This window comes from Ptiloglossa arizonensis, chromosome 8 (genome assembly GCF_051014685.1).
Source record: "Ptiloglossa arizonensis isolate GNS036 chromosome 8, iyPtiAriz1_principal, whole genome shotgun sequence".
Classification (NCBI taxonomy): domain Eukaryota; kingdom Metazoa; phylum Arthropoda; class Insecta; order Hymenoptera; family Colletidae; genus Ptiloglossa; species Ptiloglossa arizonensis.
The window spans coordinates 17,898,858-17,919,493 of NC_135055.1; the positions used below are offsets into that span (position 1 = coordinate 17,898,858).

Below are 20,636 nucleotides of genomic sequence, written 5' to 3' on the forward strand. Positions count from 1 at the left end.
AAAATAACAACCGTCGGTGAATTGGTCGGACAGAATCGTTTCATCGTGATTCAGGTTCGCGTGAAGGGACACGGAAAGATCTGTAGAGAAGAATCTTTTTAACGAAGCGTAATAGGGATTTATGTAATTGAATTATTTCTTTCGTATGTTTCGTTCAAGGATGGAGGTCTTCGAGAGAGAAATTTTGAATAATGTTACAGAATTATTAAAAATGTAACGAAATAATATCTGATTAATTTGGTATCGGTGTCGTTTTCTATGTGAAAAAATATTTCTCGAATTTACAAAACTGAGAAAAATAGAACAAAATACGATTCCGTTAATTTGTCATCGGTAGGCTTTTTTACGTGAAAGGATATTGCGAATTTATATAGTTTGTATTGTACTAGTGGGAGGAATTATTAAAATAAAAAATCCTTTATTTATACTTCACAGTAGATGCATTGTCAGAATTTTCTTCTCAATAGTAACCTCAGATAGAGCACATCATCATTTACATTAATCGTATAAAAGCGAAACCAAGAACCATCCGATAAACAAATTAAACAGTGCTTCTTCGACTACAAAATTTCCCATTAATCTTCCATAATAATCATCCATAGCGTACTACCAACAGTTCGTAAATACCCTGACGTAAAATTGCTCGTTTCCCGATTTGAAAGTGTTGAACCCGGGACGAAAGTAGAAAAAACGTATTCCATTACCGGTGTCGATATCTCCAGAAGGAACCGTAGAAAATAAGTAGCTAGTTCTCGCACGCGTTGAATTACTCCAGAAATAGACCTCGTGGAAATCGTGACCGCGCTACGAAAGTTTACCAATCTCCAAGTTCCGCGATACCGTCTGTGACAACCACGCTGGTAGCTATTCTACTTGCAAATGAAAACTGTTTCTCTTGTGTCGTGTTATCCGATGTCACGCATGATCTTTATCGAGAAAGCTTAACAACGCTCTCAAGAAGCATCCGTCCGGACAAAACGCATAGCTTGTTTCAACGGTTTCCCATGATTCTCGACTCCTTGATCGAGGATCGTTCCCGTGAATTCTCCCATTAAAATATGACTCTCGATGGCCGAGGGGTGTAACCGTAATGTTTCCACTCGAGCGAATAATTGAAGCGAAATAACGTCGAGTCCATGGGTTCGCTGAAGCGTCGATTCGCGATTATTGGCAATTAACGAGCGAGCGAGCCGCGGGCTCGTGCGCGTTACGAAGAGGAATCGCGAGTGCACTTTGGAAATTTTAACGAGCAAACGCTTTGTAACGTCGTCGCGGAATTTCGTCCACGTTTAACGAAAGGAGCAACTGACAGCGACGAAAGATACAATCTCGAGGCAATTACAGCCGCTTCTCGCGCCTCGACGACAATTTTCTTATCGGTTTTGTTATCGAGGGAACGCGAAAGAGGGTGGACGAACGAGACTCGGGAAGATTGGTCGAGAGAGAACGCAACTGGGAAGGTTTGGGTTAGGGACATTTGCTCTGTGTTTAACTGATGTCGCTTGAAGGGTGGAATTTGTAAGTAGCTCGAGCCGGTTAGAAGCCACAGGGATCGTTGAGATGACACGATCGTTAAAATTTGAAATGTGTACAAAGTCGGGTAATCGTAGCGGGAAGTAGTCATTCGTAGTCACCTAAACATCTGCTACTCTGGTATGTGGGTAGGGTGTATCGTAAACGCGACAGAAGGGGGAATGATCTTTTTAGAGTATAATATACCGAGGTGGTGGCCTAGAGACATTTGGCTCGTGAGAAATTGTTAATTAAGAGTTTGTTAATTAAGAGAGCGAGTCGGTTAACGAAAGATAAAGGGGCTTTGGAGAAGACCCAAATATTGACGTTTCCAGAGTAGATAACCCAAGATGGAAAATCCCAAGGAGATGATACTTGGCTAGCAATAGCGGTCCACGCGATAGACACTTCAATGAGGGAAATATTTAACCAATTATCACCGTAAAATCATAAAAATGTTCAACGTGGAGAAATTCTAAGTCTCGGAGTTACCAGGATATCGGTTACTCCTGTCCCTAGGAAAAGGGTATTATAAGCCCAAGGGAAGTTGTGTATGATCTTTCCAGAGTGTAGGGCAACCCAAGAGGGCGATACTTTGCCAGTAACGGTTCAGAACGTACAATGGTGCAGTAGGGATTGGAAGTTCTGTGTATCCACACTGAGAAACAGGTCATACATCGCCACCGAAACAATGTATCGTTACCTTCTAAGAAAAGCGCCGTAAAGACAAGGGGAAAGGTTACACGATCCTCCCAGAGTGTAAAAAATCCCAAGAGGGCGGTACTTCGTTCGTACCAGTTCGGAATACAGTGCAATAGGGATTGCAAGTTCTGTGCATCCAGAATGTAGTTTACTTCCTTCCCCCGAAAAGCTTCAGGTGCAAGGGAAGGGGGGACACGATCCACCCAGACTGTATAAAAGCCAAGAGGGCGTTACTTCGTACAAGTTCGAAATATAGTGCTGTAGGGATTGGAAGTTCGTGCATCCAGAAGGTCTTTTACTTCCCTAAAAAGAGCGTGTTATAGGCCCCGAAAAAGGAGGATCGAGATCCTTCCAGGAGCCTGGAGGGCATTTCTTGCAAGTGTTTAGAAGACAGTATACTAGAGATTGCAGATCCTGTAGTAGAATGTAGTACAATAGGGATTGGAAGTTCTGTGCATCGAGGTCTTTTACTTCCTTCTCTAAAAAGAACGTGTCACAGACTCAAAGAAATGGGGGAATCATGATCCTTCCAGAACCTAGAAGGCATCACTTCTTTTGCAACCGTTCAGAAGACGATATACTAGAGGTTGCAGGTCCTAGGTGTCAACGTTGATCGGTGCAAATCCTTCCTAAACCTCTATCACCTCTATAGACCAGTGAGATATTAAACCACAATTCACGTGACTCCCAAAACTCTAGCTCGTGGTACAAACTGTCATGGCAATCCTACTCCGACCTCTGGATCTGGGAAATGGACACTAAGCACCCTGTCCATCCAACCGGAGCCTCGAGAGGTACTCGGTGAACAGCATACCTTCTTAACCTCTTAACAGATCCGTGTGTACTGTTTAAGCCACGGTGAAGCCTGTCTGTCACTATCTGAACCTTGCCGGGTCTAGTTATCTCGACATTCTTAGTACCGGTCACCTGGCGCTTCGAAAAGGCGGATATGGTACCGTCCAACAGTCGCTGGTTTTCAAAATGGACGCTCTACAGGACGGTTCAAAAGACAGTGGTAACGAGATAGAGAATGGAAGCTTTTGTTCGCGGAGCTTCATCCCCGAATTCGATTCATTCTTTGGACTCTAGCCACAAATATGATCGGAAGATACTCTTCTTTAGGTATGGATGAGAATCCTTTGGCTTGGTTAGTGTTTTGACAATCTTAAGAGGAGACTCGTTTCTCGAGAGGATTCGACGATACTCTATGTTACGAGAAATATTGATAGTGAAGGATTTCGAGAGGTTCTGGCTTCGATTCAGGTTAGACACGGGTTACACTCGGATGAACAGAGAGTTTACTCGATGTCCCTAGCTTTGCACGCTGGTACTCTGAGCTGGAAGTTGATCTCCGGAACGAATTGCGAATTTTATTGGGTCGGACGATTGTGGGTCCGTGGCCGAGCAAAAATTAGGTTACCTTTGGTCGTAGTACTCATTTCTCCAGCTAGAAATTGTTCAACAATTTCCAGCTGTGTCCTTCTGGAAAAATAATTAGTGGATCTAAGAAATTGTTACGTAGGTAAATTCTTTTGGTAAGATTAGATTATTTTCCACAAATATATATTTCATACTGGTGATCGCTTCGGGAAGATTCGACTGTCCAATCGACCCTTCGATTCGTAAGAAAAATAATTTCCAATTGTACCGTTGGACAATGGTCGCTAACCCTGTAGCTAAATTCATCGAGGATGAATCTAGCGTCCATGTGTCCTTAGAACCAGCCTTCAATGCGGATGAAACATGGATAATTAATTAATTCCAAGGACCCGGTCCAAAGGTCTCTCGAGTGTTCCATTTCGCAAAAATTGCAGATTCATAATTGTGTCAGCTGTATTGTGACAATCCTCGAGACAGAAACGTACCACGAATGCATCTTCTTGAGCTTTTTAGCTGTTTTTCTTTGGCAAACGTCTCAGGACGCTTCTCCTCGCCGGCGTATTTCGCGTCCTTCGCCTCCTCAAAGAATTTCTTGGCACCGATTCCATGGATCCACTTTACGAGCAGGAAATAATTATGAATTCCAAGAGAAGTGTTATTTGAAGCGTACGTGAATTAAAACTGTAATCCAGTTTACGCGTGTAACACAATAGATAGGGAGTTCGGAGTTAAAAATCATTCTCTTCGCAAAAGATTCTAAATTTTCCACACTCGTCGAAAGATCGCAAGTCTTCTCCACTTATCCATGGATTCTAAATCTTCTATACTCGTCAAAGGATCCTAAATCTTTAACACTCGTATCAAAGATATCACATCTTTTGTATTCCCCAATTTTCTGCAACTATTACGAGTTTCAAGCTTCAATAAATGACCTTAAAAAAAGAGCAAAGTATCATAAATTGATAGATTAGAATACACTACTTGGATAAATGAGAACAGTTTCTTTAAAAGAAGGAAAGAAGAATCTCCCCATGAAATCTTGACTGCACCTAGAGATTCTTGACCACCGTGATATCTTCCTCACAAAACGAAGTAAGTATACTACAAACATTTTTCCAAGCATTCGATAGTTAAAAATATAATTATGCAAAAAGTTCAAGCAGAACCCCCTGTATCCATAAAAACTTCACACGTGAGTCTGCTCCCAAATAAACATTGTACAATTTTTTTTTTTTAATTCAAAATGGATTTTTATCGATTGTCGATTGCACAATCGACATCTTTTTTATCCTCCGTTTCTTTTGATCGGTCGTTCGGATTTATCGCTGTACGAGGTTCGGTCAGAAGCCTAACAATCGATGCAACAACGATAAAAGATTCCCAGGACGAAAAAGAAACCGGTCCCGGAAACGTCCAGGAATTTACAACGCCTCTCGTAGCTCTCGGCGACGTTCGCGTATCGATTCCAGGGACCAGCGTCGACATTGGCACGAAAACGAGGACGATAACCGATGGCCAGCAGCCAACGTATCCGAAACTTTCCGCGTCGACCGCGCGCGTTTTCCCGCAAACGGGTCTAGCCGCCCGAAACATGCAAATAGGTCTTAATAGGTTCGTCGCGATTAATAGTATCGATCTCGATGCAAAAACACTACAATAATAACTAATATAACACTGAAAGTGTCTCTAAAGCCCCCTCTTGCCAAAGAACATCGAAACAGAGTATAGAACGATAACAGTGAACCGTTCTAATCTGTAAATTACAAATATTTGAAATAGATTTTAACAATTCCTCGCGATTAATAATACAGAACTTAGACACGAAGATACTAGAATAATAATAAGTATAACAATAAAAATGGTGTTTTTGAAAGTATCTTTCCAAATTGTAAGCGACAAATGCTCGGGTCACGTTGAAACAGAGTGGCAACTTGATAAATTCTGTCACGATTAATAACACCGATCTTAGCCCAAAAATACTGTGATAAAAGTTACAGGGCCTTTCGAGGACCCCCTGTAGGGAAGAACGTCGATCATCCCACTTTGGTATGCCAAGGGTTAAGTGCACGACCTTCGTCTCCGATGGGGAGACACGGTGGTGGTTCTCCTCCCTTTCTCCGTTTTCACGGGGAAGTTCGATAGGTCGACGAATCGCTCGAAGGGAGAAACAGAGACCACTAAGAAGATTAACATCTCCTTCCATTGGCGCTGAACACCGCGCGGAAAGTTTGCCGACGCGATCCCTCTCGTAAACAAATTCGGATTCAGCTGGCTGGCTGGCTGGCTTCCATCGTTACTTTTTGCTCCTAGTGTTGTTACTGTTCGCGAATGTATTCGAAAGCATCGATCCTGACGAGGGAAGGAGGCTGGTTCTGTTCCAGGGAAGTGGGTGTCCTTGACAGAAGAGAAGCTTGTTTTCGAAATCCACCGCGAATTTAACGAGACTCCCGTCGAAAGGGAGGAATTAATGTCCCCTCATTGGTCGTGTATTCGAAACCGAGGAGCGATTCGTAGCAAAGAGGGTGGTTTAAGTATACAATGATCGCTACGATTCAAGTTTCTCTTTGTTCGAGAGGTAGAAGCTTCGTCTCGAATCGAGGAGAAAGATTTACGTAATTCCTTTTACGTAGAATTTCATTCACTCTAGGGTGTAGTTTTTAATGTTCGAAGGAAGAGGATCATTTTTTCAATGAGGTGTGTTTTCGACAGACAGGGAACTCGTGTCGGAAAATCTTGACGAATTTGACACTTGGAATTTAACGACACCGTAGTTAGAAAGAAGGAAACGATGTCCCATTGATCAGATATTACAGAAGTTCAGTAGTAAGAGTGAAATTAACGATGAGGGTATTTTTCAACGAAGAGAATACACTTTCAGTGTGCGATGAATGCTCTCGATTTCCTTTACCAGAGAGTGGAAAATTGATGCAACTTGTGAATTCCATTTTTAAGGAGCAAAGATGATGCATTTCTAAAAGAGATACTCGACAAAGAGGGAAACTTTAGTACCCTTCAAAATTGATTTAAAACACGTATAAAAAGAACTATTGGTAACAACAAGATCTCCCTTGACCAGCCATCGTTACCTATTGTTCTGAAAATTGAATCGAGCCCTCGAATAAAAATATAAAAACGAATCAGAGAGTTTCGTCGATACCCATCGAACCGTTTAAACCCAATCGCGTTGACAGACATATGTACATACGTGCGTTCAAAAACGCATTCTCCCTTTTGACATGGTCAGTTGGTCGAATATACGAGCCAGTTCGTAGTTAATTCTAACGAGATAACCATCACCATCGGTGTATTCGCGAAACGGAGCGTGTTCGTTTACAGAAATTCAATTTCCTCGCAGAAACGTTCCGTTCCTAGTGGTTAGTATGCGAGAACTGTTTTTCCTTCTCAGGTGGGTAACACCGAAGTCTCAAAACCAATCAAGAAGATACCACCTTTCGGGTAGGTGGATTAGGGGGTTTCGATCGTCATCCTCTCGAAACGTCCCTCTCGAGTGTACCTTTCAAACTGTCTTGGGGAATTAACGGCTCAGGCTGCGGCTTCGTTACAGGTGCGTCGCACTTCCGGTACACGAGTCCTCGGTCCCATGTGGCGTTGGATCACGAATTTATTGGTCCGGCCGCAGAACCGAGAAATTGGATTTTTCCTGTCGGAGCGTTTCAACCGAAACCGTGGCGGGCCAATCCTTGGTGACTGGCGAGATCGATGCCAGCTCGCACTTAATTGCTACCCCTGACCTCCCCCATGCAGCTCCGTTTCTCTCCTCCAGCGATTCTGGCTCGAGTCTGTCGTCGATGATGTAATTACCAACGCCAACGTTTAACGGTAAATTCAGCGGAAGCTTATCCCATTGGTCTTTGCTCCTTCGGGTTAATTAGCGGAGATAAATTAATCGACGAACTGGATAAACCATCGAGCTGGGAAAAATTGAAAAGCAACTCGCGGTAAGCGAGCGATTATCACCGAGAACGAGAAACTCTCGACGATCGAACGATAATTGAGACTCGGGGACGGTCGAGTTGCGACGAAATAAAGTCCTCCTTCGAAATTAATTCCAATCGAGACTTCTCCTTTCGCGCGATGTTTACTTCTATCCCGAAGGGTGAGAAAACTTTGTTTTCGTTGTGTGTATACGTATTAAGGATAATATTAACTCGATCGGTTTAATTTCATTTCGTAACCTGGGGACTAGTTCAATTTCTCGGATAACGTTATTTAATATTGTAGGGAGTAAAATCATTTTCAATGGACAATTTTCTAGGAAATGACGCTTAATTTGTTGCATTACCTTTCTTAACGCGAAGTTTTCGAGATTACTTTTCTTTATGCATAAGTTTTATGCTATCATTTTTAGGTTTAAAAAAATCAAATGTCTCATCTCGTACGACGATAAAGAGAAAATATCGATTCGTGCTCTGGTTGAAAATAACATCGAAATTTCCTCGAAGAGAATTATTCTAGAATCTATGAAAAAGGAGATCGAAACAAAATTAACAAAATGGTGCACAAAACAAAGCATCGTTTTCCATCGAAACGGATTTTATTTTCAATCTCCGAAAGCAAAGTTTCCAAAACCGTTTCAGAGTTTCCGTCCGAAATCGCACGTACTGTAAACGCGCTGTATTTTTTTTTTTTTTTTTTTTAATCAACCCAAATCTTCGAAATCGAGTCATCGCTGCAAAATGAAGAGAGAAAACACGTTTAAACTTTTCCGCTCTCGAGTACGCAATTTTGCGAATTCTCGGTCCAATCGAGCGACCTTTCGCTCCGGAAAGACGATACATTCGCGCAATTCGATAAACAAACGACTCGATACCTCGACCGTTCACTCGCCTAACACACCAAAGTGGGAGACTTCGATGCTTGGCAATCGTCAGGAGTATCGCGTCAAAATCCCTTTATACGACTCGGTTTCCGATCGTAATCGTTTGAAACTGTCCCCGTAGCCAGGAGAGACACCGAACGTTCGAAGTAACCGGGAACTACGTTGACGCGACAATGGAACATCGAACGCAAGCTGGAGATTTAATTAAAAAGTTTAATTAAAGTCCGTTCGGATCGTAGTCTCCGAAGACACCCTGTCCTTCGCGCCGCCCTTGCAATTTATACACGATCGGTCGATCCATTTTCGAGAGCTCGGAACGACGAGCTTGTATACTGTACTCTCTCTCTGCACCTGTCTCTTTTCCTCTGCCTTTTTTCAAATTTATACAATCAGCCGACGTTGAACGCGAGAAATTAATTTCCACGGGCCGTCGACGGTCGAACGTTTCACAAATAAAACGTGCACGCGCGTGTTACGCGTGAAACGGGAGCATCGCTGGCCCTCGGGATAAATGAAACGGGGTTCCCCTTTTAGGCGAGGCATCCATCGTTGAATACTCGTGAAAGAACCAAGACAAATTGTGGAGCTTCCAACGGCACGGAGTTACGTTGGTCCACGTCGTAAAAATTCGTTTTCAAAAGGGGAAATCCGTATTTAACGAAAGAATTCGTAATTAGGGCTACTTCGTGAAAGTTTCCACGAGATACAGCGACGAGCAGAGGGGGTGGGGGATGGGTGCTGGAGAGTAGGGCGACATCAATATTAAAAGCCTTTTTAAATCTCGAGCCAGACTAGGTGTACCATTTTTACCTCGAGTCGCGTAATTCTGTCTCTCGCTTTGCGCGAATACGTTTTCACGTAGGGTGCCGCCCCCTGCCCCCCGTCCCGCCCCCTCCCGTCCCGTCCCGGCTCACTCCCTTAATACGTTATAAGTTAGCTTCCCGCGAAAGTGTTTCAGCCATGGCACATTTCACGAAAGACTGGTCTCGGTAAATATGCTCTTTACGGGCAAATGAGCTTACATTTCCTCGCTCTGTCGTTCCGCGTCGTTTTTCTTTCCCCACGCCCCTTCACCCCCCACCACGCGCTCCGGCCAATGAAGTTACGGGACTGTGTGTTTTACTCGCCGCGGTAATACGGAACGTACGATACGAAATGTTTATGGAAGAAACGGTTCGCGGTTCGTACCGGGCAAATGTACCTCGAAACTTGAAAGTTTCTTTTTAATTACCCACCATTTTTTACCCGGCCACGACCCGACGGGACGCGTACGCACTTGTTTGGATAAAAATTTCGCACAACGAACGAAAGACGAAGAACACTTGTCCCGTTATTTTCTCAGTGAAGAGTACAGTGTGAATTATCAAACGAAATTGTATTTCGCGTTACGTGGATAAAAGCTTCGAATAACTGTGCGGTGGAAAATGTTCGTTGTTCGTTGTTCGAATTAAATTTTGATTTGAAAATTCTGATCGGTTGGAGTACAGTAAAGAGACGTTTGAGGGTCGATCGAATTGAAATCGATTTCTTATTGAAATATTTTTCTATTCGAAAGGAGAATATTCTCGTGCGAATGTTATAGTCGATGGTGATTAATAATTAATTAGCCGAAGGAACGAAAGCAAGGGAATGTGTAGAATTTTTTCAACTCTGATCTTGGGAAGTACGTTGGATCGAAATTATTGAGCAAAGTTTGGAAATAGATGAATGAAAATGATAAACCAAATTTTGAAAATATACTATGTTTTTTTCTTCTTATTCGATCCAAACGAGACTAATTTTCTTTTACCTTTGTTAGGAATGTTATACACAACCAAAGTTTCGATTGTGCAACATGAACAGGATCTCTGGAATGTCCCTTCCTTTTGGAAAAAAGGAGCTTAATGCTCCTGTAACAAAAACAGAACAATATATTAAGAGACTTTATGGTAGAAGGACTTCTGGAAGTACGTCAACCTTAACTGGGTTAAGATGGTCGTCGAGCAGATTTCGTACATTCCACTGGAATATTCTGTAGAGCGTTCCAGTAAAAATTTGACCAGTAGGGAACATACGAAGCAGAAAAATTACCAAATAAGTATAAATCGAAGACAGATCGTTTAAAGAATAATATTCACCATTATTTTGTCCATTTACAACCACGATAACACTACCGATGCTCCTAAATTACTCCTAAATTAATACTCCTAAAATTATTTCTCAATTTTTGATTCGTCGAAGAGTAAACACATCACTACCAAAGATGACACATTATTTAATAAAAAACAACAAAAACCATTATTTCGTCGTTTGCTCCAATATTCCTAAAATAATTTCGTAACTCTTGATTCGTCGAAATGTGAACAGACCGTTACTCTCTAGTAACAATACTCATCGTAGATCCATATTTATCGATAATTTCCGAGCATCGTTCCCCTCCATTATTACGAACATTAACAACCTCGCGATCCGGTTGGCTGTATCTCTTTCACTCGGAATACATTTTTATTATTCCCGATTGGGATCCCCGGACCGGAGCTTTCGTATTTATTTCGAAACCCACGGTTTCCTTGGTCTTATCGCGGCCATTATTCCACTCGTATCGTTCTTCGTTTATCTTTATCTTCGACTCTCCGTTTCACCTCACCGGCCCTTCTCTGTCATTTCCACTCGGCCCGGGGCGAAATCGTCGGTTCAAAGGACACGTTAATGGGCCGGATATTAAAAAATAAACGAAACAGAAGAACACGGGACCAAAGTGGTAAATGGAAAGCGGCGCTGCGATTCGAAATACCGCGCCATTTTGCTTCTTTCCGTCTCAACCCCCGTCCGTGAATTTCCAAGTACGATTACTTCGTTAAATCGTGAATTAATCGTCCTGTTTCAACGAGCGACTCGTTCACACCGCCGTTGGTTTCTTTGCGTAAACGAAAACTTGGACTTGTTCGCGTTCGATTGATTTCCGTGACGCGTTTCCGGTCGTTTGGAACAGGAGTCGCAAAGTTTGCCTTTCGAACACGCTCGTAACGTGCACGAGCACCTCTTCGCGAGGTGAACAAACGTTTGATCGTTTTGTCGAGCGATCCGATAATCGTCGAACGTTTCGAAATCATTGCGGGGAGAGAAAGAAAGAACGCGGTGTTCAATATTGCATCGCGTAGGAAATAAAAACGGACAATAAAATAGTCGACGAACGATCGAGCGGCATAGATTTGCGTACGGTGGTTCGTAACGCGAAAAATAGAAACAAAGAACGGTGAAATTTCTCTCGTTTCACCGACGCTGCTCAATTTCCTCGAGCTTTCTGTCACGCGGCCAACTCTCCGCCGACATTCTCCCAAAGGTGTACTCGCGTTTCTCTCTGATAAGCGCGCGAGCTTTTTTTACGATAGTACACGGATATCCGGGAATAGATCCAAGGCTGGGGATACACAACGGGGGCCCGGCGAAGTAGCCGTAAGCTAAACAAATTTCTCCAGAGAGGATTTCAAATCCTTCGCACCGAGTTTACGAGTTTAAACCACCTGGTTAAAAAGTGCGCGATAGCTGTTGTTTTTTGAACGAAGGGTTTAAATATGCGCGCGTGTTTCGAACGCGGTGACTATGCCTCCCTTGGAACCTATTTGGTAAATTAATCGTTTTCAGGGAAGAATTGAATATTTTTACTGTGCTTTTATAAAAAACTGCTTTTGTAATGTATTGTCTTCGTCGATGGGGAGACGTTGATCGATGTTGAAACAGTTTTTGATTTTTTATATGCTAATCTTTTGATCGAGTTGTTTCTATTTCGATCGAATAATTGATTTACGGTTTCGTGTTTCCCTTCTTGATCGTTTCGAAAAGAAATTTCTCTTTTCGATAATTTTGTAAAGATTGTTTCTTCTTCTCTGTAATTTTTAAAACACTATTTTTCCTTTTCAATTTTTTGAAAAAAATGCTCCTCGATAATTTTTGAAAAACTATCTTTTCTCTTTCTCGATAATTTTGAAAGGATTATTTTTTCTCCTTCTCGATAATTTAAAAAAAAATTACTTTTTCTCCTCCTCGATAATTGTGAAAAGATTACTTTTCCTTCTCGATAATTTTGGAACGATTATTTTTTCTCCTTCTCGATAATTTTGGAAAGATTATTTTTTCTCCTTCTCGATAATTTCGAAACGATTAGTTTTTCTTCTGGATAATTTTGAAAAAACTACTTTCTCTCCTACTCGATAACTATGAAAAAACTGTTTCCTCCCCTTCGAGCAGCTACGTTCGGAAAATAAACCGATCTCTCTCCGAATTATCCCTCCGTATTCCGTCCGTTTATTATTAAATATCCACCCCCGGAACACGAGAGTCCGTTACCACACGTGATAAAGAAATTTTGATACGGAAGAAAAATGAGCCAAGGCCGGCGTAATTCGCGTATAATGACCACGATGGCGCTCCAGAATGTGGCGCGATAATGGACCACCGAAATCCCATTATCTCGTTCGCTGAGAATTCATTACTCGTTAGCTACTCCCACCTCTCTACAACCGTTGGTATTTTTCGGTCAGATAATCGAAGGAACCGGAACGAGGGAGCTCGTAAATTCTGGTGGCTCGTTGTCATAATTTACAATCCGGTGGAACCTCTGTTCCACGAAGTGGCGTCACGACGGAACGTTCCTTGATCGTCGACGCTGTACCAAGTACGCGACGTCGGGCGTCTCTGTGACGGAACGATGATAGATACCGCTTTTATTTTATCTCCACGTGCACGAAGCACCGCTCTGAAAGCCACTTGGTCGTTGTCGTAAGTAGATAAGTCCCTTATACAAGGGACTCTTCGAGTACTCGGAGGGACCGGTCGACCCTACCGGAAGATTAAGCGACCCGGCGAGGAATTTCCGGAGCGGATTACGCTCCCGTTTCATTTTTCGGCGCGTCTCGAGCCACTTTTGCCCGGCCCGATCGGCGTTGAATCTTGTATCGAGCCACGTTCAGGCTATACCGGAAGGATGAGGTTCTCGATCCCTCGGGAGAGTTCCTCGCCTAAACTTGGAACAATTCGAACGACGTTAGCTCGCGGAAGCGTTGGACGAGCTCTTACACTCGGGGGGAGTCTAAAATTGGTTTCGGTTCGAGTTAACATGGCGAGGATCGAAACTAATTTCTTCCTGGGCGAGTCTTAACCGCTCGATCGAGAAGAATCTTCGTAAGAGGAGTCGAGTTGTCGCGAGACGTGTCAGGGTAGCTCTCAGATCTGTTATCGAAAGATTTAGCTTCGTTCTGTGACACGACTATCGAATGTTCGGGAGATGACACTTTAATCGAGTGAATGTGTGAGAAACGAGGACAGTGTTCACTCAAGTTGCCACGAGACGTGTTAGAGTAACTCTCTGATTTGCTATTGAAGAACTTAGCTTCGTTCTGCAACATGACTATGAGAAATTTGAGAAACGACACCTGGGTCGAGGTGAATATACTTCCACGTGTAAACAATGAGGATAGTTTTGAGTCAAGTTGTCACGAGTTGTTCTCAGATCCGCTGTCGAAGGATTCAGCTTCGTTCTGCAACGAGTGCAATGAATATAAGGAGTTTAAAGGCTGACACCTGGATCAAAGATAACGACGACAGCAATTTAATAAAGTTAAACTCACAATTTTACACCAATTGCTTGCTACTACTCTTCTCTCAATTTTTCACTTCGTTCTTCGCAACTCCAGTGCCAACAAAATTATACCTTTCCTTCTCCTCTGACTCCCTCAGTAGTGACAACGAACAGTAAGAATCCAGTCTAATTCGACAGAAGTCGTCCTTAAATAGCACACCAGTCGTCTCATCTACCAGGACAGTTCGTGCAACTTTTTCCAAGTACTTGGCAAGTTCCATTTTCCAGTAAAATTACTTCGATCCTGTTTCAGGACCGCGTGGTCCTCGCAGGATCGATCTTCTTGTTCAGTACAATTAATCGCGCTTCGTTCAACACGTGTCTTTCGAAACATTCGATCGTGGGACTCGCAAGTGGAGACCCTTGCTCCTTAAACCATTCCAGTCCTGGAGTTCGTGTCCCGTGTAATGTATTAACTTGGCAACATAAGGGCCGGTTGTCTGAGGTTTGAAAGGCATCGCGGAGAGTTGGCTAACTTAGGATCCTGAATAGCACCCACGCCGACCGTAACGACACTTGCAAGTGAGGCAAGATAACACCCGGGATCCGGGACAACTACTCGGTCATTCTGCGCGTACACCTGCACTTATGCCAGTGCACCGTACGCCGAAGACTATGCAAGGAACAGCTTTACGAACAACGCGATCTTTGAGGTAGTTCGGTCGAGCGTTAACGCGATAGTAACTTCGTACTCGCGTCCCACGAATCATCCAGCCGTTAGATTTCTCGAAAATATCATTCGTCACCTCGAAGTTTAAACATTGACGAGAAACTCGAGTGATTTACGTAAGGACTTCCATTTATTCGGAATCGTTCACAGGCTGGATAATTGAAATATTCTTTAGAAAATAGGTTACGTATTTTTCCAAAGGCATTGGATATGTTGAAACGATTCGTAGAATGTACAATTTCAATATTTACAAGGCACAATTTGCATACTTTATAGAGAATTTACAGTCTGAGAATTCAATACGTTTCTGAATGAACAAACGGAGATTTTTATGCAGAGTCGACTCGAGCGTTATGTTTCGTCTCTTGGTTAACGGTTGAACGAACAAACTCTCGATTAATTTCTGTTTTCAATACACTATCGATCGTACGTTTCTGTATTGTAGATTATTTCTAAAGGTTGGCACACTCCTTGTAACCACGTTCATCTTTCGATAGATCGATAAAACCATCGTGAAACATTCTCCTTACAATAATCTTCTTACACATTAGTACATTCCTATTTAAGTTGACAAATCCAATAAATTGTCCACGATTTTTGAAACTTTCAAAATGCACAGGGAATCGTGAACTAAAATAATCCAATGTTTCAATATCGTTTCATTATCGTGTATTATCATTAACGTTAACACTCTCTGTGTACGTAAGAGGGAAAACAATGGCAGAGATACGCAATGAAAGAAACGATCGCCAGAGAATTCGAAAGCAACGATACCGTTGCACACCGCCAGTCAGAAAACAGATACGACCTGGTGGTTTCAGGGATTGCGGTAACGCCGGGGTAAGCGTATCGCCATTATCGGTAATAATCGAGATTTCTCCAGCCGGTGCAACAACTTCGAACAGCCATAAAGGAAGTGTACGTCGTTGAACGACAACCACGGTCATGTGTTCAGCTTAGCGAGGCGTTAATGGCGCATTAACATCGTTCCCCAGTCGTTCTACGCGCTCACGATCTTAATGGCGGTAGGGAGGGTACGTTTACTCGCTCGCTTGCTCGCTCGTTCGTGCGCATGCGCACGACCGAGTCGTCTCTGACCGATTTCTCCGTGTAATGGTTCATCGAACCAACGACCAGGGAAATTGTGCCGGTAGATAGCTAAGCAGATTCGCGAGTTCTCTTAACGAGAATCGAATGAACCAGTCGGTCGAGTAGTCAGCGTTTTAAACGAGACGCGTTACGATATTACGATATTCAACCCTTTCGACCTCCGATAAACGTTCGAGAGACTTCGCTATTCGTTTCCCATTGGCGTCATTGATTTTCTTCCGGCGAAGAATCTCGTCCAACTGGAACGAAACCTGTCTTTCGACGGTGATGAGTAATTAATTCGACGATGCGACTGGGTTGGATATTTCTTTGACGATGGGAGAAAAAATGATACAAAGTTGTTACAACGTGGTGCGTCTTTCCACGACCTCACCTCTCTCCTTCGTGCACCGATGCACCTGTAAAGTGCAATTACTTTTCCTCTTCTTCTTCCTCCTTTTTTTTTTCTTTCTTCCTTACCTTTGCATCTGCGACTTTATGAATAGAACGAGGTTCGCGAGAGTCTTCTCAGGTCCGTGTAGATCCATTCAACGATTTGTACGGACTCTGCTTCTTTTCCCACGTCCGCGACCCAACAGAAGGAGGTACATACCCTTTTCAGAGTACGTGGCTCGCTGTTAAGGTTACGCGATTCGATTATTTTCAAGACTCGAGGACGCGTTAAATGACGGTCCCTTCTTTTTGTTCGCAGCGTGTCAACAGGTCAAATACGGCGTGCAAGCGGTATTCGGGCCGTCTGATCCGGTACTGGGCCAACACATTCACAGCATCTGCGACGCACTGGACATTCCACACCTGGAAGCCAGGCTGGACCTGGACCCGGAGGCGAAAGAGTTCAGTATCAACCTTTATCCCGCACAAAGTTTGCTCAACGCCGCTTATCAGGACATCATGGAGTTTCTTAACTGGACCAAGGTCGCTATCATCTACGAGGATGACTACGGTGAGTGGATTCTTCGTCTCGATTCGTCACGGTATTGTTTACAATTGACCAAGTTACTCCGACGACTCGAGAGTTCTTTGAAATTATTCACCAACTACTTCCATTTCGTAATCAACGAAACGAAGATCCCGACAGGGACGAACAACATTTTATTCGTAACGTGAAACTGGTATAATTATATATTTGTAACGTTTGGAGTATAATTCATATTGCAATTTTTATCGAGAAAGTAACCTATCGGAGGTTATTCACCTTTGATTCGTTACTCGATAGTTTTATCTGGACAAAAATTTTAGTTCTTCATTCGTGAGAAATTAATTTGATTTTTATCCGTCTCTTGTTCTTGATTCGTAAGAAATTAATCTACGTTTGTACGTCCCTGGTTCTTCGTTCGTAAAAGAATTAAAAATACTTGTACGATTTTTGGGGAGAAGAGAACGTGTCGTAGGAACGTCCTATTCTAATTCCAAGTAGTTACTAAACTGTTATAATAAATGTAGGAACTACCGGTAGCCAGTTGCTTCCCGTGTCTGACTACGGACGCGCTATACTACTTCCCGCGCTCGTTTCACTCTAAACGTAGCGTCGAATTTCCAACGGGGAAATTAAAAACGAAAAGTGCTGATAAAACTAGCGTTGTAAACTTTAGGGCTGTTAAGTTTTAAACCTATCATTTTTACAAACTGTTTCAACTAATATTAGCCCGTTGAATGGTCTCGTTTACACGCGCAATAACACGAGAGTATAACCATTCGAAAATGAAATTCTTTAAACGAATATCTAAATTTTCGAATCATTTCCATTCCTCGAGGAATATAAAATTCGATAACAACTTATTCTCCATCTCGTAGATTTCTACTTCCGTGGCGGACTATTTCCCATATTTTCCAACACCTCTGTGAGCCGACCCAAAAGAAAAGAATTCCACTTTGGTTAATTATTTATTCGAGAATTCGTTAAAAAAAGTGACTCGCGGTAAAACGAAAAAACCTTCAACCTTCTTCTCCCTTGTGAAAATACACACTCGGTCCTCTGGTTCCGACCTCGAAAAGCAAGAATTTTTCACCGAAAAGCAGAGCCTCGTGAACATTCACGATGAAGAAAGTAACGGCGAGTGTGCTCGCTGCTTTTTGCCAGGGACATTAACCGGAATGCATATTCATAATCTCGTCGTCCTGTTCGACTTCTCGAGGACGCAGGACCGTGAACAGTGGCATCGTCCTCGAAACTTTCGGCCCGCGTCGTTTCTAGTGCACTCGTTCGTTATAATTCGACGTTATAAAAAGCAGCGTGCTCGAGAGGCCGGTCCCGAATATTAATTTAAATCGTTCCGATGAATCGGTCTTCGAACGCCTCCTTTGGCTCCCCACCCACTCCCCTCCCACTCTCGAGTAGAAAGTTTCGAGCCAACGAAACGACTGGAAAATCCGTGAGTATCGTTAATTGTATCGATACTCTCCACCGATTTACCCGAGGTTTGATTATCAATTTGCGCGACACTCTACCGGTAAGAAAAGTTCCTTCCAATTACGGGGTTCCCATTAGGAACGATCACCGCTGGTAATAACCGTTGATTAATAACGCGGGGAAAAATTGGAATAATGAAATTCATTCGTAACGAGAGACCTCGTCTATTCGGTCCCCTCGTTTCTATCGCGAAGAAACCAGTTTCGCGTGGAGGGAATTCCGTCTAATTAATTCATAAAATGGCAGTTTAAACCGAGCGAAGATTCCATTCGTCGACGGTTCAACGGTTCCTCGTACCACGTACCGCCATTCTTCGGTCCCGATCTTCGACGATGAATAATGTAAGGGATCGAGGGGAATTATGTAAGCTGCACGTGAGCGATATCAAACCCCTTGGTGGTGTCGCTTCGCGTTCACCGGTTCCACGGGATTTTAATTAACATTTGCTACATACCGCTCGTCTTCGATACAGCAACGAAACGATAACCATTCTTTCGAAATGTACCCGGGAGATGGATCAGAAACGACACGAGGAACAGTGGATTCAATGAACGGGACCGATCGTCGGTGTCTGATCGGGTACTGGTGTAATCTACTCGGTGCAGACTGAGATGTTTAGAATGGCATTTAAGTTCGACATTGTTATTCCTCAGAATGGTTTCCTAGGAGAATGTGTTTGTGCCATTGGAGAATTAACTGTGTGGTCATTGTATCCACCGATTGTATTTGAATGTAAGGATTATCTTTATTGTACAACACGTGACTAAAGTTTAGAGGTTTGAAGAGTAACGAAACTTTTTTAATAATACTAGTATATTTATTTAAAAAGAAAAAGTAACGTAGCAGCTCTCGCTAGACTTTCTTCGATTCTGACTTACTTCGAGAAATCTCCAACAAGTGTTCCAATTGCGTTTCTCTCGTAACTTATATTCTCACGCGCATTTATTTACTTTTATTCTAATTCTTAATCTTTCTCACTCCATGTATTTGATTATATTCAAAATTCTTTAGTCTGGTGCCATTTTAATTGCTCATCTTTCGCACCTTAGTTCGGATATGTCATTTTGTTCAAGCACTTTTTTTTCACGCCTTGAAAACATTTAATTCACTTTGTCTATCTCGAACACTCTTCACAATTTTGTCAGATTGTATTTCGTTACAGTCCCACATATATATATATATAGCTTGGTAGTTTGTTAATTATGGTTATCTGGCGCAATCTCCTTAGCGCAGCCCTGGAAGTTATTATTCACGTTCGATATTATGGATAAATTATACTAAGTTTGTTTTCCAAACTCGGTGCCTATTTAAGATGGAAATCTAATAAATTTTCCACGATTGGCGACTAAAATATTTCAATATTTCGTAACTTTATTACTGTCGTATATTTTCGTTCTCATTAACGATTACACTGCCCGTGTACATAAATAATATACCACGAGGGAGAAGAATTACGAAAAGATGATGCAATACAACATGAAAATTTTAACAAGTTCTCGCTTTTAAAAGGTCACGGAATAATTCACGGAAGAATAACGAACGCTCCAATTGATGAATAAGAGTAAATCAAAATTACCATCAAATGTGCATGTACCCAAGACATTGTCACTTATTTACAAATTAAAAAAAAAAAAAAAATACATCGTGGCATAGACGTACCGGTAATCCACACTTTGATCCCGAAAAACCACAGAATTTCTCGCGACAAGGTATCGAATAGAGTATCCTCTAACTACTCCACGTCCCCAAGAGAATTAAACATCAGTCCACCCGAGCTGTGGTTTTCCTTTTTTTTTTGCCTCTCTCTTTTTTAAAAACGGTTCAAAACGTCACGTAGTCGGTCGACATTGACGCACGTCCCGCAATCGGCTGATCGAGCAGCTTCAACCTGGATTACAGCAGGTGCAGGAGAAATCATCCGCCATAAGCCCGCGTTGTACGTGGGACTGTCGGAATATTCTTGTGACAGATTGTCGGAGCACGTGCATCGCTGGTGCATTTCGTGCGCAATGAACGTGACTCTTCCCTCGACGAGTACGAAGGACTCCTACGTTGTCAGTGAAGGGGAAATGGCGTATTCGTCGTCGGAGCGTTACCAATTCTGAATTATAAACGCGCCGGAAGCGCGTCCCGGAAACTGGGAAACTTCCAGTCGCTTAAGTATCGCGATAAACTCGTATGGGGACGGATACCACTTAGGATCTCGGGATATCGATAGGTAAGGGGGCCCTTTTGGGATTCAAACGTTCATTTATTTAAACAAACGGAAGCTAAAATGTTGCTCGGGATAATCTAAATCTTTAAAATAGTTTCACTTTGTACGCTACTATTGTAATAATATAGACTTTTACTTCAAGTTTCGTACTAAGACGTAGTTTCTCTCGCTTGCTCTCTG

The 20,636-nt window shown here is 42.6% G+C and overlaps 1 protein-coding gene across 3 annotated transcripts in view; it reads left to right on the forward strand.

Moving 5' to 3' along the window:
* Positions 1-20,636, forward strand: part of LOC143150471 (glutamate receptor ionotropic, kainate 2) — a 181,933-nt gene that overhangs the window by 62,641 nt on the left and 98,656 nt on the right. For all 3 annotated transcript variants that reach the window (XM_076318749.1, XM_076318751.1, XM_076318750.1), the window contains exon 4: positions 16,523-16,774. In XM_076318749.1, coding sequence (XP_076174864.1) covers positions 16,523-16,774 — 252 coding nt within the window. The remainder of the gene's footprint in view (positions 1-16,522; positions 16,775-20,636) is intronic.